At 40.1% G+C, this 23239-nt stretch overlaps 2 protein-coding genes across 3 annotated transcripts; both read right to left on the minus strand.

Moving 5' to 3' along the window:
- Window positions 1-2140: 2140 nt before the first annotated feature.
- LOC144297669 (uncharacterized) lies at window positions 2141-12310 on the minus strand. Of its 2 annotated transcripts, XR_013364614.1 has the most exons (5): window positions 12200-12310; window positions 9095-9222; window positions 3639-4082; window positions 2993-3476; window positions 2141-2238 (listed from the first exon to the last, which is right to left on the minus strand). XR_013364614.1 is itself a non-coding variant. In XM_077871874.1 (4 exons), exons 3-4 carry the CDS (start codon window positions 3684-3686, stop codon window positions 3075-3077), a joined length of 450 nt encoding a protein of 149 aa, XP_077728000.1. In that variant the 5' UTR covers window positions 3687-4082; window positions 9095-9222; window positions 12200-12310; the 3' UTR covers window positions 2423-3074. The 2 variants fall into 2 exon arrangements, 1 of the variants encoding a protein (XP_077728000.1); XM_077871874.1 differs by lacking the exon at window positions 2141-2238 and having other exon boundaries at window positions 2423-3476.
- Window positions 12311-21064: 8754 nt separating this feature from the next.
- Window positions 21065-21518, minus strand: LOC144297670 (cytochrome c oxidase subunit 6B1). The gene has a single exon (XM_077871875.1). The coding sequence runs from the start codon at window positions 21455-21457 to the stop codon at window positions 21197-21199; it is 261 nt and encodes an 86-aa protein (XP_077728001.1). The 5' UTR covers window positions 21458-21518; the 3' UTR covers window positions 21065-21196.
- Between the last annotated feature and the right edge of the window lie 1721 nt (window positions 21519-23239).

Below are 23239 nucleotides of genomic sequence, written 5' to 3' on the forward strand. Positions count from 1 at the left end.
ATTTTTGTGTTTTGCAAGATTTCATCGAGGCACCCCCTGCCCCCCCGACCCCCAGTGATAGAGGTACACTCACAATGTTAGATGTTGGATATTTTGAGGGAATTAGTAGTATCCAATATCATCATCAGGCTGTTCCAGAATTATCAAGTAACCAAACACTCTGTTTAATCCATCTATGAAGGAGAGTTACCAAAGGTAGCATGAATTAAGAAAAGAATGTGAAACAGAGATTTACAGTGTATTTATTACTTTTGTTATTGTTTTGGAGATCCAGGTTAGTAGGTAATGATAATGTAAAAAAGTAATATACAGGCAATAAACCTGAAAGATGAAATCTGTGGCCAGTATTGATGTTGCTTCATTTACAACTTTTTGTTCTGATGACAGACTGCCAACAAAAAGAGTAACTCATGGGAATATCTGCACAGTGTAGGAATTGAAATACCTATAGAGTTTGATGTGGATAAAGGAGAGAAACTGAGAGAATATTGTGATTGGGTCTCAAAGTGTGCAGGCACATAGTTTTCTTGCATAATAAATGGTCTCCAGCCCCTTATGAACAGCATTACTTTGGGTTTCTGGCAGGAGGAAGAGACTTTTAAGTAGAAAATTTTGGATTATTGAATATCGTTATAAATGTTCTTTGCCTTCTTATAAAAGGGTATTTTGATTTCTCATTTAATAAATGACAAACCCTGTTTAGTTATGGAGGGAGAAGCTAATTTTTGAAAATTGAAAGGACATATTTTATTTTGGTATTAAGTGTTTATTCAAAGGAAGATTAAAAATAACTTTTATAGGAGTGCTTTTGTGGTTCAGTTGGCTAAATGTCTGCCTTGGGGTCAGGTCATGATCTTAGGGTCCCGGATGGAAGCATACTTGACCTACATTATTTTTTTTTAATTTTTATTTATTTATGATAGTCACACACAGAGAGAGAGAGAGAGGCAGAGACACAGGCAGAGGGAGAAGCAGGCTCCATGCACCGGGAGCCCGACGTGGGATTCGATCCCGGGTCTCCAGGATCGTGCCCTGGGCCAAAGGCAGGCACCAAACCGCTGCGCCACCCAGGGATTCCTTGACCTACATTATTACATTAGTTTCCAGTGTACAACATAGTGATTCCGCATTCCTATACATTGTGAAGGTTCACCAAGAGAAAGCGAGCTATCATCCACAACAAACAAGATGGTTGCATGTTCTTTACTGCTTCCTGTGTTCCTTACGTATATCTTGCATCCCTGTGCCTCATTTATGGTATAAATGTATTCTTGCACTTTACATCTGCTTTTCACTCCTATTTGACCGTCCTTCCATCCCCTGCCTTCTGGCAGAGACTGGATAATTAGGTCTGTTTTGTTTTGTTGGCTCCTTTGTTTTGGTTTTTGGATTCTATGTATGCATGAATCATGTAGTATTTATCTGTCTCTGATTGACTTATTTCATTGAGAATTATACTCTCTAGATCCATGTTTTGCTGCAAATGGCAGGATTTCCTTCTTCCTTAGAGTTGAGTAATATTCCATTGTGTATGCGCACCACATCTTTATCCATTCTTCTATCCATGGCCATGGGGGCTGCTTCCATAGCTAGGCTCTGGTAAATAATGATGCAGTGAACATTAGGGGTGCATATATTTGCAAAATAGTGTTTTCATTTTCTTTCAATAAATACCCGAAAGGGAAGTGCTGGATTGAATTGTAGTTGTATTTGTTATTTTTTGAGGAATCTCCACGCTGCTTTTTATAGTGGCTGTGCCAGTGTGCATTCCCACCAACACTGCACAATGTTTCCTTTCTACACACCTTCACCTCATAATAGAACTCACATAATTCGAAGGACTACCAGAAGTCAAAGGAATTCATGAGGCAATCCTCTCTGTGTCTAAGCTAAGAAAAGGATGTGTACATTGCTCATCTGAACATGGCAAACTCCCTTAATGGTCTCAAGAATAAAGTGTTTCTGCTTTATAATATTGGTGAGAGTGAAGTCCCCATAAAATTATTAAAATCAGAGCTAGATAAATCTGCACAATACACAACATTTAGGAGTCCTTCGGGGCTTTGTATCTTCCAACCTGTCCTTCTTGTCCTTTAACTAAGAACCATGACTTAGAAGGAAAACAAGAGCCAGGGCTTTAATGCTGATGACTTTATTGATGAATAGAAGTCATAGAAAGGAAAGGCCATGTCGACATGACTAAAAAGTCCATGGTCACCAGTTGAGCTCTCTCAATTTCTAAAACAAAGAGAAGAATTTTATTTTTTAAATAAATTTATTATTTATTGGTGTTCAATTTACCAACATACAGAATAACACCCAATGCTCATCCTGTCAAGTGCCCCCCCCCCAGTGCCCATCACCCATTCACCCCCACCACCCGCCCTCCTCCACTTCCACCACCTCTAGTTCGTTTCCCAGAGTTAGGAGTCTTTATGTTCTGTCTTCCTTTCTGATATTTCCCACACATTTCCTCTCCCTTCCCTTATATTCCCTTTCACTATTATTTATATTCCCCAAATGAATGAGAACATATAATGTTTGTCCTACAAAGAGAAGAATTTTAGACAGAAATATTCGTTAGGCCTGAAATTGATCTATGTCAGTGTTTTCCTAGTGGATGCTAGAGGACATTACAAGCATCATGTTAAGGGAGAGAAGTAGGATGTCAGAGGTCAGGCCAAAAGAGAGTAAAAGGAAGAGAGGAGAGAAGAAGAGGACGGGGGTGGGGGAAGGTAGAAACGGGAAGGTTAAAGGTGAATATAAGAATGAGCGTGAAAATAAAACAAATTGTCTGGAGGAAAGAACACTTGATTGTAAATGGAGGAGAGATTTTAAGGGTTAGCTTAAGGCAAGGAGAGTCATAGCATAAACAACAATTTTAAGTGAGATTGACGTCAAAATTTAACCAAGACAAAAGAGAAACAAGAAAAGAGAATTAGAAAACGTCAAAAGAAATTCAGAAGATTATTGATAAGAATAGAATTAATACCTAGAAAATCACAGGAGGTCCTCTTTACTTGGTTTTCCTTGTCACTGTCCACCACTCTGGCCACCTAGGCCCTGTGGGCCACCTAGACCACCTTGGGCTCCTGGACACTGTTGGCCACCTGGACCCAGTTGGTCTGCCGGACCATGTGGGCCACTAGGACCACCTTGGGCTCCTGGACGCTGTTGGCCACCTGGGCCTTGTTGGCCTGCTGGACCCTGTGGGCCACCTGGACCACCTTGGGCTCCTGGATGCTGTTGGCCACCTGGACCTTGTTGGCCTGTAGGACCCTGTGGGCCACCTGGACCACCTTGGGCTCCTGGACGCTGTTGGCCACCTGGACCTTGTTGGCCTGCCGGACCCTGTGGGCCACTAGGACCACCTTGGGCTCCTGGATGCTGTTCACCACTTGGGCCTTGTTGGCCTGCTGGACCTTGTGGGCCACCTGGACCACCTTGGGCTCCTGGACGCTGTTGGCCAAGTGGACCTTGCTGGCCTGCTGGACCTTGTGGGCCACTTGGACTACCTTGGCCTCCTGGACGCTGTTGGCCAAGTGGACCTTGCTGGCCTGCTGGACCCTGTGGCCCACCTGGACCACCTTGGGACCCTGGACGCTGTTGGCCACCTGGGCCCTGTTGGCCTGCTGGACCCTGTGGCCCACCTGGACCACCTTGGGCTCCTGGACGCTGTTGGCCATTTGGGCCTTGTTGACCTACTGGACCCTGTGGGCCACCTGGACCACCCTGGGCTCCTGGACCCTGTGGACCATCTGGGTCTTGTTGGCCTGCTGGACCATGAGGACCACCTGGACCACCTTGGCCATCTGGTCTCTGAGGGCCTTGTTGGCCACCAGGACGATGTGGGCGATGTGGGCCACTTATGTTAACTGGGCTGCCATGTGGGCGTTGTGGGGGATGTGGGCCACTTATGTTAAATGGGCCGCCCTGGCCTCCCTGAACACCATGGTCATGAGGCTTCTTCTGTTGTCCATTGCCTTTGTTTTCATCTTTGCCCAGTTTGCCGTTCTGATCTCCATTTTCTTCTTGAGATGTGACTTGTGATTCCCCGGGGTTTTCTTTCAACAATTCATTATCTACATAGGAAAAAGAACACAGATTCAGAAAGGAACAAGCGAAAAGAAAGGTTAGCTACAAACTACAACGAGACAAGCATGGAAGTACGAAAGCCTAAATGGAATTAGAAATAAGATATAATTAGTGTCTGTGGTACTAGGTAGTGACCAGGGCCTAGATCCCAGAATAGAAGAGGCCGAGAGATCCTCGCTTTGTGACAGTGCATGTACTTGGCTTAGCAGGTCATCATTGCCCACTCGCCAAGACTCTGCCTCTTTTGATGTTTCTGCTTCTTCTCTATTGCCATACTGAACTTGCTGTGATAGACATCAAATCACTCTTAATCCCCAGATATCTCATGATATCTGAGAAAAACCACCACTCAGCTTTCCTAGTCTACCGACTGCCATGCATGATATTTTGACACAAATCCTTTGAATGAGGGGAAATGATCAGCCCCCTTGCCCTCGCAATGGTCCAACAATCCTGGAATACCTTCCCTGCCCTCTCATCTGTCACTTTCTACAAATTGCGAAGTCTGTGGCAAAAATAGTGTAAATAAAGCCTACCCTCTAGTGTTTCCTTTTGCTGGTACCTATAATGGAGTATAAATCCTCTGCATCTCTCTCTCTCATTCTCTCTCTCTTCTCTCTCTCTCTCTCTCTTTAGAAATCTCTAACACCACATCCAGGTCTCAAACTCACAATCCTGAGTTCAAAAGTCATTGCTCTCTACCAACTGTGCCAGCCAGCCCCTGCCACAAAATTATTATTTTAGAGTAATCCCACACCATCTGTGGCATCTTCTTTCAATCATGTCTTCATATTCTCCTAGCTGTCTCTCTTGTCATCATTCTCCTCAGGTTTCAATACAGACTTTACTGAATGCCCAAGTATTATAATTGCACCCTTTGTCAGATACTAAGATTCCAAGCTGAAAATACATAGCCTGTGCTCTCAGGCCACTTACTCCTTATTGTTGTCACATTAGCACAGAAATGGATGCATCACTTTGGTTTTCAAAAATCTCGCTGTTGCCCATAGATTAAATATCAAATTCACTTTGCCATTTGTAACATCCTTCACACGATGAAATTAACCCACTTCTTCAGTTCTATCTTCCTTGAGTTACTTCAACCTTAGTGATTATTCAGTGTTCCTAGATTATTGCAAATAATATATGGATAGATTTAGCCTTGCGTTTCACTCTGCTTTCCCCTGGGCCTCCCCATTCCACAGTCCAGATCACCTGGCATATCCAGTATGCCTCTCCTTTTTCTCCCCTGTCTGAGCCCTGTAATACCTTCTTTTGCCCCAGTTTTGACTGTGATCCTTGTTATGGGCAGGATAATCTTCCATCGGATTCTGTGTTCCTTAATGATAGGAACAATGTTTCATTTACTTTTCAGCCTTGATAGCAAGTACAGGATCCTATCATGGTTATTATCGAGTATTGCATTTTATTGACTCACTGATGGGATAGAGCATGTGGGTAATCAAAGCACTTTGAGGAATCCTCAAATAGGCATGTCCTTACTAAGACAACCAAAAGACCAGGTAACTGAAGCAAGAAAAAATCAGAAGGAAAGCAATGACTGCACTGTCTAGGTCTGAGATAACTCTTAAAATGAATGCAAATCATTACCCCCTACCAATGTTTTTCCCCCCTTGTTTGGTCTTTTTGTAATGTGGAGCTAATAAGATTAAACTATAGAGTATGATGGTTGAAAAAGGAATTATTCAAGGTAAACCATGATTGTTCAAAGTAAAAAAAAAAATCGTAGGAATTCTGGATTATTTTTATTTACCCGGGGTTCCTAGAATCCATCTAGAAAAACTCTAAATAAGGTGATTGAATTAAAAATAACTCACCTACTAATTGGGGTGTCTCATCTTGCTCTTGAGGGGCTTCCGCAAAAAAGAACAAAACAATAACGTATGAAATGATCTCATAACCTGAACTGAAGGGTCATTGACAAACTAGGAACTGGGGAAAATCATTAAACTTCTAAGGTTTTCATTAAGCACAAAATGTTTGTTTGACATTTGCTCAAATTTGCCACTTCTTTGGTGGCATGACTCAAAATTCATTACCTACCCTGTACTCTAGTCTTTTTTTTTTAACCTCCATTTGCACGCATTTTTACCTCATCATTTAAACTGACTTTTTGTTTTGCATTTGAAGTGTGTACCACTAATAGTGGCTTCAAAATTCACCTGCTTTAAAACAACCTAGTTAAACAGGTATCAAGGCTTCAATAACAAGGCATTAGGCATTAGTGCTGTAAATGAATAGGGTGGAAGGGTAAGGTTACTGATTAAACAACTATAGTACTTTAGTGAAATTACATAGTATCTTTATGATTCAAATTAGTTAAATGTTAGTACAGATAATTTCCCTACAAAATGTAAGGCATTTGTGTTATTCATTCCTTAGCCATTGTTTGTAGAAGGATGTAGAAGAAACACGTACAGGTGATTGGGGTGTCATGTTCTGCTGACTTTCAGGTACTGTTTAGGTTTTTGACACAAGAGATTCCCAAGTGAAAAGGAAGGACAAGGCCTTATCTTACAATATGACTGAAGCCCCTGGAACCTAAAAGTTTGTTATTCCTTTTTGCTCTTTCCTAGATTCAGTTTTGAGCGCTCTCAAGAGACAAAACACTAAGCATAGACATAACATATGATATGTTCTAAAGAGAAACAGAAAGGATTATGTCCTTCAACAAGATTTTTATCAGGGTCTTTTAGTACTTGGGTTAAAAAAATAAGAAATCAATAAGTTTAAATATATTTTGATAAGAGTCCACCTCTACATTTTAGAGAGACAAGTAACTTGAGATAGAAGGAGTTAAGAAAATGCCTAAGAGAACTCAAAATAATAATGTTTGGATACAATGGAACAACATTTCCAAAACTGAAAACTAGTCCAGATCATTGGTCTGAAACAGAAATGACAGTCATATAATTTTTTCTCATTCCACAGGACGCATAATGAAGAGCTGCAATCCTTGTAAGATGTCGCTGAGGTTATGTGACCTCTTGCAACAGAGAAAATTTGAGAAGGGAAACTGACTACAACATGTAGCTTCCTGGCTACACTAACATGATTTCTTTATTCCAGAAAATTCTTGCCCAGAAAGAGAAATGATTCCGATACTTATCATTTATTTCTGTATTGCCTCAAAATGATTTAAACAAACATGAATCTGTTCAGCTTGTTAACGGCATCACTTGTTTCTTCTCCAAGACTCTTGCCATCACCTCAGCCCATTTGGCCCCTAAACTCTAAAATCATGGACCTTGCTCATCTCTAAGAAAGCTCTCCTTAAAGTAGACCCTAAAACCTTATCTGAAAGGATCCCAACTTTCCCCTTTTCCACCAGAAACTCTCTCTCTCCCTTACCAAAAGTAGAATAAACTCATGTTAGCCTTAATGACAAAATTTTGGTGGTATATTCTGAGCATCTTCCCTTTAGAATTCTCTTAAGCTCTATTTTACTAGTTAAGTTACTCAAGAGTTTGAGAAATCTTTATGCAATACTCAGAGGAACATAGCACTGCAGTTTATTGAGTGTAATGCTGCCATTCAAAGTGGGTGAGTTTGGGATGAAAGTTAAGAAACACATCAATATGGGAACAATTAGAGATGGGGCAAAGGAATATATGTGTTGAATAGGGATATTAACTTGAAAATAGTTGGCATACCGCAGACAATTCAGTCATTTCTGATGGAGTAAAAGCTAAAACAGGGTTCACCCAATGAGATACAGAAATCATGGGCTTGAAAGCTGACACGGCTGAGTCTATAACACAGCTTTGTCACTCTCTAATCCTGAATATTCTGCAGAATATTTAAACTCCAAAGGTAGAATTCAAGTGTCAACTGTGAATAAGAATATGTACATCAAATTGTTGCAGTGAATAATTAATGACATAAAATACATACAAGATAAGGCATAAACTAAAATCCCCGTACAGACTATTTAAAAGAAAACTCTCTCCTCAGAATTTTACTGTTATTTCCCACCCAATATCCAAACTACCACAAAACATAGAGAGGTAAGCTCAAAATAAGGTTATAAAAATAACCACTTATAGATCCTTTGTAAAGTGTCTATGCCTTTCAGAAAAGTCAGCAACCACAATTTTCAAATTTTGAACAGCAATTTTGTCTCAGCACATGGCAACAGATTTAAACTCAAATAATCCATGTGCATTTCATGTCTTTAGATTCCAAGTTTTTAAATTAGACTGTCTCTGTACCATGACAATACATTTACTAAGAGATTATCATTTTTTTCAACCTGTCATTCTTTGTTTTAGAAGAGGCCTAATATCTGGTTGTTTGCAGCCATTGAAATACTTACCTGGGTTTTGACTTTATATCTGAATATTTGGTACCCCTAAGATATGCTATCCATCTTTTCTGACTAAAAGAGCCACAGATCCATAAAGAATAAGTCTTTCTGTTTTATTGTGTACACATTCTTCCAACATTGCCTGAAAGTACCCATTTCTAGGACTTTTGAGATATCCTGTAAATGCATGCCTGCCACATGATTCCCTCGGCAGACATAGAAGTATTATTAAAAAAAATCCTACAATGGAGAAAATGAATAAGACCTACTTATTATCAACATTATGAGGGATAAAGAAAATTTAATACAAATTTTTAATATTTGTATATGGCCAAGTGTTCAATGACAAGGAAATGATCTATCTAGGTGAATTTTAACATTCAATCAAATTTGATGATTTTTTTTTTCACACAAATAGAGTGAATAAGTGAAAGTCCAGAATTCTAAAAACAGCAAAGGTCACACCATGAAGATACTGACTTGACACTTAGCCCTAGGATTTCAGAGAGATGTTTGCAATCAGTGGAAAATAGAAACTAATGTTTTCTCCTCTTTGATGAACCTATTCTTGGAGTATCAAGCACTTGAATTCTGAGATAGCTCAATTCAACCTTACTCTTTTCTATGAATCTTACCAGCATGATTGCATGATCTTCTATCTCCCCAACTTACCATCATCGATGCCCTGAGCAGAGCCCAAGGCCAGCAAAGCCATTGACAGCAAGAGCAGTAGCATCTTGGTAGGAATCATGGTGTCTGTCTCTCCCTCTTCTGATGCTGCAGGAAACTCAGACACACTCCTGGACAAAGTAAATTAATTTATCATTAGCTGTGCTCAGACATGGGTTTGTTAAAAGTTGGAGACTCAAGGGGTACAATCCTTTGTGTCCAACAAACTCTGCAAAATATTATCAGGGGGCAAAAAGTCTTCTCTTTTCTTTGGCCATAAATTCAGGAAGTAACAAGAATTTTCTGATCACTCTTAGCAAAGTACCTGGCTAATTATGAGCCAGTGGAGGATAAAAATATTCCCTCCTTCCAGATAAATCCAGACTGTATTCTTCCTGAAAATTAATGTTTGCCTTTGTAAAATGTGAAAGATACGCACCTTGTACTGGAAGGAAAGAAGACATTCTTATCCCCAAAGACAGGGAATTTGAGACTGAACGGTTTGTATGAACAAACCATGTTTAACTAGTCTTTATCTTCCTAGTCACTTCTTCACCCCTTATGTCTTGTGGCCCACACTCGTCTTGTGGATTCCTTACATATTGTTTGTTTGTCTAAAAGATATACAAGCTTCCTGCTCTGCTCACTCCTGTAGCTCTTCCTTCCCTCTGGAGGCTTCTGAAACATCCCCAAGAAGTCGCAAATAAATGATAGGCTGAACGGGATAGGGTTTCAGAGGAAATGGGGAGTCCTTCTTCTTAAGACCACTGGCAAAAGTTGGCAGATATGAAAGAATAAAATGAAAAAGAGGTCTGAACATGGAAAAAAAAATGAAACACTTATCAACCATCAAACAAATGTGCAATTACTTTACCTGAACTTCATGTCCCTCCCCAGCTTCTACCTAGGTGTGATTCTCCTGCATTTGCATGATGCTAGGGTGCCACACTGTGGTCATTGTTTGAATCACTTCTGTACTATCTGCTTTATACATGAAGTATTGAATTTTTAGATCCAATTGCAAGAATTTTCATCGTTTTTCTAGTTTGTTCTTAACATGACTTCGTATTTGAAGTTTCTTTTTGAGAAATAACATGTAAACAGAAATTAGGCAAAACAGACAATGCAAGGTACAAAAAAACTAGGAAGTAAAGTAGTAAGAATCAAAATGGGTGATGAGACGTACACATATAATTAGAAACATCAGTTGGCTACTTTGGCAGGATTGGGGCACCTGGGTGGCTTAGTCAGTTAAGCAGATGCCTTTGGCTCTGATTATGATCTCAGGCTTCTGAGATCAAGCCCCAAATTGAGCCCCCTACTTAGTGGGGATCAGCTTCTCCCTCTCCCTCTTTACTCTCTTGCTCTCACTCTCTGCACTCTTGCTCTGAGCTTTAAGTTGTAAAGTAAATTAACTTTTAAATTGTAATATAGTTTCCATGTTAAAAAGAAATACCACATTTTAAAATAATGGAATTCATAAGGATAAAGAGGTTTAAATAAGATGCTGCAATAGGTATTATCAGTCTGTTCCAATCACTTTTTTTTATACGCATTCTGTAACACACATAGTATAATAACTGCAAGCCTAACTATAAGAGAGTCATTCAATCACACAGACTCCGTTTTTGTTCACTTCTCCTTGTCCTTTTTTAAAAAATAAAGATTTTATTTATTTATTTTCATGAGAGAGACACACAGAGAGAGAGAGAGAGAGAGAGAGGCAGAGACATAGGCAGAGAGAGAAGCAGGCTCCATGCAGGAAGCCCGATGTGGGACTCGATACCAGAACTCTGGAATCATGCCCTGGGTCGAAGGCAGGTGCTTAACCGCTGAGCCACCCAGGGTCCCATCTCCTTGCCCTTCTTAATCTGTTTTTTTTTTTTTCTAACAACTTACTATTACCTAGACCACCAGGTCCATAGCATATGTGTCACTTATTTCTATCAGATACTCCAGCAGTAAAATGTTGAACTACTTCTTTACACACTTACTCTACTAAATCTACTCAAGCCTTACTCTCCAGTGAAGATTGTTACTTGAGGGCAATAAGCCTCATCCCATATTTCTTTTGTATCCTCTGTAGAAACACATCTTTAATTTAAAGCTCATAATTTGATGAAGGCTGAATTTCTAAAAGTATATTTCAAACTACAATTTCATCAAATTAATTACTTATATTTGCAAAAATGTATTTTTATTGACCAAATTGACCAGTGTATCAACAAGAATCCCTCTCTTTTCATTGATTACTCCAATTAGCTTTGAGAAATACTATTCAAATTAAAAAAATTTCTCCCTAAAATTTGAGTAGCATTTAACTAACGTAATAGGGCACAATTCTCAGAAGGTGGTAAGAGCAAGTTTAGAAATGTTAATCTGTCCTAGTGGTTAGAATAATGACACTCTAAAAAATTGATAGAAGGATCAACAGACTTAAGGAACAGAGATGAAGTGGAATCATGTTTAAACAAATTATCTGCTGAGTAAATTATTCCTTGTCATAGATCTTTTGGAATTGAGATGATATATGAATCTAATTTTGCCACTTCAGGACACCTGGGTGCCTCCGCAGCTTAGTGTCTGCCTTCTGCTCAGGGTGTGATCTCGGAATCCCAGGATTGAGTCCCACATTGGGCTCCCTGCATGGAGCCTGCTTCCCCTGTCTCTGTCTCTTTGTCTGCCTCTCTGTGTGTCTCTCATGAATAAGTAAATTTTAAAAATGTTTTTTTTTTAATTTTAAAAATGTTTTAAAAAATAATATTTCTGCCACTTCTTGCTCTGGTATTGCTCTCCAAAAAAGGAAAGCAAAAATAATGACTGAGAGACAATCTAGTTGCTAAAATGTCTACTCATCAAAACTTTATCATACCTCTTATCATATCAGACTTATGAAGGTTGGTCTTTTGCCATTTACTGAGGTGTTCCCAATGCCAAAAGAAGAAGAAGAAGAAGAAGAAGAAGAAGAAGAAGAAGAAGAAGAAGAAGAAGAAGAAGAAGAAGAAGAAGGAGGAGGAGAAATAATAATAAGGAAGATGGACGAGGAGAAGGTGGAGGAAAAGGAGGAGCAGGAGGAGTGGAAGAGGACGGGGAGAAGAAGCTACTTACTTTTAAATTACAGGTATTCTCTTCTTTCCTCTGGAGAAATTCAGAATTTCTCACTTATATAGCTCCTAAAGAACAATAAGAGTATTGCTGTTACATAGGAAGAACCTCTAGTCTTTCACTGGGTTGCTTTAACCAGAACATTTCCTCTACAGGATTTATCACTAATCTCATTGTTTTCCATATTATTGAATGGTCAAATGATAACAGGTCTTCCACTGTCTTCTTTAACTGTGACAAGATTGACAAATAATGAAAGGTTAAGAAAATGCAAATGTAATTGCTTGATGACACAGGAACTACTTTTAAGGGGAGGATTTGGGAAGAACATTGTGATTTGTCAATAGAGCCAAGGAATGAGTAAGTAGTGCCAAGTCAAGAGTCTACAAAGGAGAGACCCAATTTATTATAATATATCTAATTTAGAATTAATTAAATTCATATAGAACTATTAAGTGAAGATAATTTATGACATCAAATTCCCTTAACAAAAATGTTGCATGTGATGAGTTGGACACATTAGAGAGTCCAGAAAACCATTTGGTGGGGGATGGCCCTTTTCAGAGCACCAAGGAAAGGAGGTTAAGACAAACTAACTTCCATGGAAGGGACGGACAGAGTTAAAAACAATTAAATAGAAGTTGGCTTTCTTGCACAAACATGAAAGTTCAAGTCCAGTGATTTCAGTGAACTTGAGGCTTGGTTCCTCCGTTTATTGTCCTTGTGAATTTGAGCATTAAAACCTAAAGAGCTGATGATGAGGAATGAGAAACAAATGTCAACACAGCAATCCCAATTAAAAATCTTTTTAAGATTTTTTTTTTTTTAAACAACACCCAAAAGAGCTGAATGAAATGCTCTCTGAAGAAATGCTTATGTCACATGCTGGGAGTCTGAACAGCGTTTCTAAGGATTGAAATTGCTATTTTATCAATTGTCTATGGAAAATTACAAAGAAACCCAAAAAACAAAAACCAAACAATTCAAATCCAAACTATTTAGCATGCACTAGAAAAATACTTGATTGGAAGAACACACCAAGAAATTAAGCTCCTTTGGTTCTGAGTAAAATATAGGGGCTACCTTTGTGCCCTGAACACATGTGGTTTCAAAATCTGTCTTCTTCACTTACTATTTTTGTAATCTGGGCAAAATAGTATAGCTCTCTAACCTCAACCTATTTGTCTATAGAAGAGAAATAGGAGTAATTAGCTTACAATATTTTTTGAAAATGAGGGAGATGACTCCTATAAAGTGCTTATGCTGACCTACCAGAAAAGTACTATAAGTATGACTGATGAGGAGGAGGACGATAGTGACATGATGTTTCTTAGATCATATGAATTCTGTCTTTTGGTGTGAACAGCTGGATGAAAGAGAAGATTACCTCTCATCTACTGAGCATATAACATATTATAAGGTATGTGAGAGGTGGGGATGGGTGAGTGGGGAGTTGAGTTGTTAAAAAAGTCATGGAGGGGTCCCTGGGTGGCTCAGCGGTTTGGCGCCTGCCTTTGGCCCAGGGAGCGATCCTTGGGTCCCGGGATCGAGTCCCGTGTCAGGCTCCCAGCATGGAGCCTGCTTATTCCTCTGCCTGTGTCTCTGTCTCTCTCTCTCTCTCTATGTCTATTATAAATAAATAAATCTTTTTAAAAAATAAAAAAATAGGGAACCCTGGGTGTCGCAGCGGTTTAGCGCCTGCCTTTGGCCCAGGGCGCGATCCTGGAGACCCGGAATCGAATTCCACTCGGGCTCCCGGTGCATGGAGCCTGCTTCTCCCTCTGCCTATGTCTCTGCCTCTCTCTCTCTGTGTGTGTGTGTGTGACTATCATAAATAAATAAAAATTAAAAATAAAAATAAAAATAAATAAAAAAATAAAAAAGTCATGGAGAAAACTAAAGGTGGATGTGAGCCAAGGGAATAAAGACATGTGTTGAGGGTAGTGGTGATATTGGCAGAGAACAATCAGAACTATCTCCTAAAGGAAGTGACACTGCAGTTGTTGGGGAGGAAGAATTTCCTCTGCCCTTCAGCATCCTTCTAGCACAACTAAGAATTAAATATATGTTGTAACTCAGGCCCCAGTGTGCAAGAGCACATGGCTGTAGGGGCTCCAAACAGATCAGGTTTGGAAACTTGCCACTGACAAAATCCAAAGGCAGAGAAACATGTGGTGATGAAATAAGAAAGGAATTTATTTCAGTGGAGCCAACACTGAGAAGACACAGGCTAATGTCTCAGAAACTGTCTCCAGGTGCTGAAACTATTTCTTGGTACATAGGAGGCAAATGTGAAACAAAGGTCAGAAGTCATGCATGTAGACAGTAAAAGGTCAGCTCAATCGTTGTCTTGTGGTCAATCATCAGGGTCTTTCTAGCATCAGGGTTGGGGGTAATTTCTGTTCTCATCACAGGATGCTTTGCGTACATAGTCTCTTGCCTGAATTAAAAGATATGCTTAAAGAAGAATTAAATCAGTTAGAAAATACAGATTATGGTCAAAATTTAGGTAAAGTCTTCTATCAACATGAGACAGATCAGCAGGAGAAAATAATTTTTTTTTCTGCATATGAGGAATCTACACAGACAGGAGAGTTCCAAAGACAGGCAAAATGAGATATACAGGGCATTCCGAACTAAAAGGAAGGGAGTAGGTGTCTGGGACTTCAAAGGGACAGAGTTCAAGTTACAGGAAGATGAAGAAGAGTAAGTGTTTGGCAAACAAATGTTTGGGCCCCTCAGAAACAATGGGACATACAGGACTTTGATCAAGCAGGCCTCTGGGGTTCCTCTCTGTCTACCATAGCTAGGTATGTACTTATCTAACTCACGTGATAGCTCTCCTGCTGGAACAAGTCCTCTATCTCAATTTTTTCTTAGGCAGTTGATGGGGAGGTAAATCATTTTTTTAAAATTTTTATTTATTTATTTATGATAGGCACACAGTGAGAGAGAGAGAGAGAGAGGCAGAGACACAGGCAGAGGGAGAAGCAGGCTCTATGCACCGGGAGCCTGACGTGGGATTCGATCCCAGGTCTCAGGGTTGCGCCCTGGGCCAAAGGCAGGCGCTAAACCGCTGCGCCCCCCAGGGATCCCTGAGGGGGAGGTAAAAAGCTCTTCCTGAATCTGCTGAGTCTTGATTGCTTTTTAACTCAAAGATAATGTTCATGTCAAAGATGTTCTCTTGGGGTGTCTTCCCTGGTCCTACACAGCCAACTGTCTTTCTTTTTCTATTTTTTACACGAAATAAGGGTAGAAATTAGAGAACAAGCTGGTCAGGGTCAAGAAGTGTGTTCACGGCAGTCATTATTGAGGTGAGGTGGGCAGCTGGTGGTAGGTCACAGGGACAACTGCAGGGGTGACTGGAGAGCTTTAAAGATCAGTGACCATATGAACATGTTGGTATGTTTCAAGTAACAGAAAAGTAGCCCCAGTAGGTAACTGAAGAACAGTTATTAGAAACATAGACCCATTGCACACTGTGGTTTCCCTACCATCTTTCCTTACATTCTGCATTCTTATATTGATGTGGCCCTTTAGGTGAATTCCTATGGCTACCTTAAAGCTTAATAGAAATACCTATTTCTACCTTTTCATTTCCTTTGCTGTTTTACATGGCAACATTTATTTAGTATTACATGTGCCATGCACTGTGTGAAGGACTTTATAACTTTGTCTCATTCAATCCCTACCAAAACATCATAAGTATTTACTATTATTTTTTTGCATTTTGCAAATAAAATACTAAAACCTATGTAAGTAAGGTCACACAGCTAAGGATTAGTGGGACCCTGGCAGTCCATTTCAAGACCTGCAAGCAGGGATGCCTGGATGGCTCAGTGATTAAGTGTCTGCCTTTGGCTCAGGGCCTAATCCTCAGGTCCTGGGATCAGTCCCACATTGGGCTCCCTGCTTGAAGCCTGCTTCTCCCTCTGCCTTTGTAACTGCCTTTCTCTCTGTGTCTCTCATGAATAAATAAATAAGATCTCTCTGAAAAAAAAAAAAAAAAAAGAGAGACCCTTAAGCATCTTAGCTCTTATTCTGGTTATGGGTCCTTGAACTACTTGAATACAATGAATAGAAGATAAGCCAGAAAACCATAGGAAAAAGAAAACTAACATTTATTAAGCAGCTACTATGTGCAAAGCACTGCTATCTCACATAGGCCTGGTAAAAACCACAGCAACTCAGTCAAATGATCCCCATTTAATGGGTAAGGAGAACATTCTCTGAACTGAAGCTCAGAATAGTCCAAAGATGTGATGTGGGCATCACTACAGGAAAAACAGAAAAAAGAATCCAAGATACTTGTGGTTCATTAATCTTCCTACTCCTCCTGTATAAACCCTCACGGCTTTCGTAAGAGATAATTCTTAATCCCTTCAATTTTATTTATTTAGTTAGTTTGTTTGTTTGTTTATGTATGTATGTATGTATGTAATCTGTACACCCATGTGGGGCTCAAACTCACCACTCCCAGATCAAGAGTCTCATGCTCCCATACTAAGGCAGCCAAGCACCCCTCACCTCATGTTTCTGAAAGAAAATACTCAGTGTTCGTCTGTGGGGGTTTGACACAATTTGATTAAAAAATTAGTTAAAACTTCTTTAGAAAATTGTAACTGCTCTTTAGTTAACATCCAAATAGTATAAATAAACCCAGAAATACAAGTCTAGCTTAACACCCTGTTTATCCAAGAACAACTTAAAAGATCCCATCACTCCAAGAAACAGCCTTTTGGGAAGGTAAGAATGGGAAATTTTGTGGAAATGAGACTCTTCCATTTCAACTCTGAATCCTCAAATTTAAAATTTAAATTTTGGGATCCCTGGGTGGCGCAGTGGTTTGGCGCCTGCCTTTGGCCCAGGGTGTGATCCTGGAGACCCGGGATCGAATCCCACGTCGGGCTCCCGGTGCATGGAGCCTGCTTCTCCCTCTGCCTGCGTCTCTGCCTCTCTCTCTCTCCTCTCGCATTCTCATAAATAAATAAAATCTTTAAAAAAAAAAAAAAAAAAAAAAAAAAAAAAATAAAATTTAAATTTTAAAATACACTTATGACCTGAAAAATATCAGAAGCTAGAGAAAAGCATGCTTGGTGAAAGGAAAGAGCTTACAGGAAGGGATCTCCTATTTCTCATCTAGACCTAGAGGCACTGATTTGGCTCCCCATACATCAAGAGTTTCATTTTTGAATCAACTGACAAGTCCTTTAGCTTGATTGCGGAGGCAATCAAGCAAGTATATTCAAATGTACAATGGTATCAGCTATAGACTAAGATCTGTGCACTAGACTGTGTATAAGTTACTCCTCAATAAAAAGGGCAGTTAGTTGAAAGCATAAGGTAAGAGTAATTCTCCAGCTGAAGTAAGCTTGAGCACAAGAAAGAAGCCTCCTTTAGGGACAAGATTCATAGGCCTAAAGAATTTCACTCTAGGAAATAACAGTGACAGACACAGTAATTGGCTGAGAGGTTTGAGGCTCCTGCTGGGGATGAAGACATACATCGTTCAAAGCAGAAGAAATGAATTTAGTATAAGGTTGCTTAGATGTCCCTACTACACATAACGGAGTCGTGTTTAAAACAATCCTGTGGGGGCCCCTAGGGGCTCCGTCTGTGAAGAATCTGACTCCTGATTTCAGCTCAGGGCATGATCCCTTGGTCATGAGATCCAGCCACCTTGGGGGGGCTCTGTGCTCAGCAGCTTGAGCTTCTCTCCCTCCGCCCCGCCCCCTTGCTCCAGTGCTCTCTCTGTCTCTCCCTAAAATAAATGAAGAAACCTTTAAAAAATTCTTGTGGAAGAACTCAAACCCCACTTAACATTGTGATGCTAGGAACATGAGATTCAACAAGGAAATGGGAATTCAGAGGCTTCTCATAAACTAATGGGAAAGAGAAATTTCTAAAGGAAACCGTAGACAATATTTATGAAGCTTTAAAGAAGACAGAGGTGTGCATTCCGCTCCCTGATAGAGAATTTATAAAGACAGCATAAGATCGCTGCTCACTGCTTAAAGGAGAGACTTCTTCCAATTGATTTCATTTTTCCAGTTGATTTTTTGGCTCATGATGTGTGGACTATGCACTTCTGGTAGAATTTGATAGTTGAAGGTCAAAACAATATCTTTTCAGTTTTTTTTTTCTTTTTCCATTTTCCTATTTCTGTGACTGGCAATAATGAGGGAAAATTGGTTTTGCTAATTAAATGTTATTACTCAAGGAAAATCCTGAACTTAAGTACAAAGATATTTTTCTAATTTTTTACGTGCAAGTTTTTTCTTCAGGAAATAGAACATATGAGATGCTGCAGTTGGACAATAAATGGGATAGTTTTCAACTTTAGTGATTCATGGATCTATAATTATTCAAATGACAGAGGGCTGAAGCTCAGTTACAACAAAAGGAAGGTAAACTCCAACTAGGTACCTGAATGGCTCAGGGAAGATACACAGAAGTTGAATTTGCAGAAGAGGCAATGTTGGACTCCAGGGTCTTTTGCTTTTTGTTTTTTGTTTTTTGTTTTTTTTTTTTTTTTTTTTTTTTTTTTTTACATTCTACTGTAGAAGGCATTGGAACTTCTCTTTGAAAAAGTAATAATATGAGGCATTTTTCCTTTGGTGGTGTTTTTCATTAGAAGCTTGGGTTCCTTATGTCGCTATAAGCATAATTGGTTTGTAATGGGGTTTATGGAGAGAAAGGCTTGTTTACCCTGCTAAATACACTTGTGTCCTTCCTCCTATGTCTCTAGTCCTTCCTCTCACCCTCTGCCCACCTCTCTTGCTGCTCCCTCTCAGGGGAGGAAAGGATTTACTAATATTTTCGTTCAGCAACAAAAATATCAGGGCATGATCTGGCCAATACCATGAGAGTACACTTTCTTGTTCATGCGCTTCCTGGAGTAAATCCTAGCTGGCCTTGTTCCCTTAAGGCAGACTGATCATTGTCTCCCCATCATGTGGCTAGGTCGGTAAGGACTCGAGGGTCCCTCTTGGGCTCAGCCTTTGTGAGATATACACAGAGAGATAAAGAGGGCCAGAGGCCTCACTTAAACCTCCAGACTTCCAATCCAGTTTATCCCAAAGAGTCCTGCACTACCTACTGCTCACCCAGATGATTTCCAATGTTACAAAGAAAGTTTTCTTTTTCTTTTTTTAATTTTTTATTTATTTATTTACGATAGTCACAGAGAGAGAGAGAGGCAGAGACACAGGCAGAGGGAGAAGCAGGCTCCATGCACCTCGGAGCCCGATGTGGGATTCGATCCCGGGTCTCCAGGATCGCGCCCTGGGCCAAAGGCAGGCGCCAAACCGCTGCGCCACCCAGGGATCCCACAAAGAAAGTTTTCATACACACATTTAATTTATTAAAATATTGGATATACATTGATCATCACTTAGACTAAGTCCAGTCAAGCTGAAGAGAGTCAATGTATATTGACTAAGGACATTGGTGCAATTGATGTGAAGGATTTTTTTTAAAGATTTTATTTATTTATTCATGAGAGACGCAGAGAGAGAGAGAGAGAGAGAGAGAGAGAGAGAGAGGCAAAGACACAGGCAGAGGGAGAAGCAGGCTCCATGCAGAGAGCCTGACGTGGAACTCAATCCCGGGTCTCAAGGATCATGCCCTGGGCTGAAGGCAGTGCTAAACCGCTGAGCCACCCAGGCTGCCCAAGGATTTTTGATATAGAAATAAATAGGAAAAGAAATGTGTGGATCATGTGGCCAGATGTGTGGCTGGTGCTGGATTTGTTAATCTTCCTGAGACAAAGATTGAAGAGTTGAGTAAAGGCACAAAGAAAAGTGAGTAACAAAGAGTGATAGGAACTTATGCATAGTTGTAAACATGACACATGTGAAGTCCTTTCACTTGAGTCAATTACAAGATGTTCATGGGTATTTGTATCACTACATGATTTTTCACCTTGTGTTCAGACCTGGCTTCTGCATTCTGTGTTAGAGGCTGCTCCACGGCAGTGTGCTCTTCTTTTGTCCACTCTTCTTTTCATAGAATCTTCTCAGGGAGGACTCCTAAGGCAAAAATCTAATGGAAAGGATCCCAGGTGACTGTTTTAATGTATCTATATACATCTATATAGCTATAACATGTAGCTATATGTAGCTATAACATCTTTCTAAAGCTTCAAATCTCATTCTTTTAGCAATGCTTCCTTAAAAATCCTTTCCTTCCTCATCCTTTGTCCTGGCTTCAACTCCCATTACTCTGTCGCATGACTCTGGAAAGGTCACCATCCTCTCCATGTGCCCTGAACGCTCTGCCTGCAGATAGAGAGGCCCTGTAATGCTTGGCATAGTAAGTGACCACTGAGAGAACATCCGTGGCTACCAGTGAGCCCACAGCGCACACCCTAAGGAGGGTAACCTGTGAAAATACCTCAGGCCAGCAAACCTCGAGACAAGAGATACATTTCAGAGGTCCCTTGCCTTGATTGGAGCTCAGGTGTCTTTATTCTTCCCTCAGTAGCAGGGACCTGACCCTCCCTCATCTTTCCCCACATAGAGAACAGAGGGTATTTTCTGTTGCCTTACTTAAAGTAACCAAAATCAGATATCCTGGCCCATTTTTCTCACTGATATGTCCCCAAATGCCTAGAAATGTGCCTAGGACATAGTGAGCAGTCAGTATATATCTGAAATGGTAGATATTATTTATATATTAATTGCTAATTTATTGATTCCACCAATATCAATACTTGTAATTTACATATTTAAAACTATATGATAACATATTAATATACTTATTTACTGTTTATATATAAATATATATTTATATGTTATTATATTATTTATATATTAACAAATCCTTAGAACCTGAAGGATATTTCTTTTTTTTTTTTTTTTTTTACACTTTTCCAATGAGTATTTATTATTAGTTAAGCCATGATTCAGGATCCCAGGGTGGGGATCACCATGTACCCAGGTCCCCCTTCACCACCCTGGGAGAAGGATGGAGGACAGAGGAGAGGTGGGAGGAGCCAATTCAGATCTTCCCAGGAAATGTGCCTTCTGCCCGGCGGTCATCCCAGGCCGACACCCAGGATATGGGGCAGAGGGACTTGTACACTCGCCGGTACCATTCGCACACAGAGACATCACCCCCTTTAGCAGTCATTGCCTTCTCACAGCGGTGGAAGTCCAGGTAGTTCTGCCAGCAGTTCCTAGTCTGGTTCTGGTTGGGGAAGCGGCTGTCAAAAGGGGCAGTCTGGTAGTTCTTGATTTTGGACTTGATGTCTTCTGCCATGGTGCTGACTCTAAAGACACCCCTGCAGCACCTCGCAGCTCAATGTGACCCTCAGCAAAGACTGAAGGATATTTCTTATTGGGCCACATGGGAATAAATCACAAAGTTAACACAAGTAATGAAAGAATTTTTATAGTCAGTGATCTCTGATCAATACACAGGAAGTATTAATTTTTTATTTGTCATAGGCCATTCAGTCTGCCCATAACAAAATACCACAGACTGGGCAACTTAAGAACAACAGAAATCTATTTCTCACAATTCTGGGGGCTGGATGTCCAGCTGCAGGGTGGCACTGGCAGTCCAATTTTGCCAGTGTGGTTGGGCAAAGGCCTTCTTGCAATTGCACACTGCCAACCTCTCCCTGTATCCTCACTCAGTGAAAGAGGGGAGGGAGGAGCGACCTCTGAAGGATCTCTCAGAAGAACACTTTTCCCATTCACAAAGGAACCATCTTGATGACCTTAGCATCTCCTTGAGGCCCTACCTCCTAATACCATCATCTTTGGGATTAGGATTTCAAGATAGGAATTTGAAGGAACACAGCACTCAAAATACAGCCATTTAGTAACATCCTACCTGTAGTCCATGAACACAATGATGCATATTTGTTCTGTCTCAGGCATCTCCCTCTGGAAACTTGCAACAACAAAAGCAGACAGAAGATCTGTCCTTCTTTTCACAATTGAGAACATGTCTCCAAAGAGCTGACCTTTCACCTGTCAGATGCTTTGTTTTCCTCACTTGAATAGTAAAAGATAAAAATGATAAAGTTTTGTTTTTGACTCTCTTAATAGAAACCATGGATATTCTGCTATAACATCTTTCAACATTTCCAAAGGCATTTATTAGGGTGCCTGGGTGCTTCAATTGGTTGAGCATCTGACTCTTAATTTCAGCTAAGGTCATGTTCTTGAAGTCTTGGTATCCAGCCCAATATTAGATTGGGTGCTCAGCGGGGAGTCTGCTTTAGATTCTTTTTCTCCCTCTCCATCTACCCTTCCCAACACTCATTCACTCTCTCTCTCTTTTTATTTTATTTATTTTTTATTTTTTGAGCTTTTTTTAAAAAAGGTTTTTTATTTATTTATTCATGAGAGACACACAGAGAGAGAGGCAGAGACACAGGCAGAGGGAGAAGCAGGCTCCAAGCAGGGAGCCTGACGCAGGACTCAATCCTGGGTCTCCAAACCCATCTCTGGGCTGAAGGTGGCACTAAACTGCTGAGCCACCTGGGCTGCCCCACTCTCTCTCTCAAATAAATAAGTCTTTAAAAATAAAGGCAGTCATATTCCAGATATGCATTTGGGAAAATAAAATTCTAGTCACTGCAATTGACCATGAATATTTCAGTTTTATGAGTAGTACATTACTAAATGATGTCATGCATTAAAGCCCTTAGTACAACTCTAATGACTTTGTTTTGGTATAATTGTTTTTTTTAAGATTTTACTTGTAAGTAATCTCTACACTCAACATGGGGCTTTTACTCACAATCCTGAGATCATGACCTGAGCCGAATCAAGAGTCAGGTGCTCCAGAGTTACATGTTCTTCCAATTGAGCCCTCCAGGGGCCACTAGTATAATTATATTTTATCACTTGTCTCCTTTTCCGTATGTAAGCTCTATGAGAGATAGCAGAATCTTTCTTCTTCAACACTGCTCTCCTGCCACATTTTATATTGTCTAGAATCTAGGTTAAGTTAGCACTGCAAATGCTTAAACAATACTTATGTACTGTGTGTATATTTGCACTTAGGAGGGTTCTCGTTTTTTCTTTT

The sequence above is a fragment of the Canis aureus genome, chromosome 25 (genome assembly GCF_053574225.1).
Source record: "Canis aureus isolate CA01 chromosome 25, VMU_Caureus_v.1.0, whole genome shotgun sequence".
Classification (NCBI taxonomy): Eukaryota; Metazoa; Chordata; class Mammalia; order Carnivora; family Canidae; genus Canis; species Canis aureus.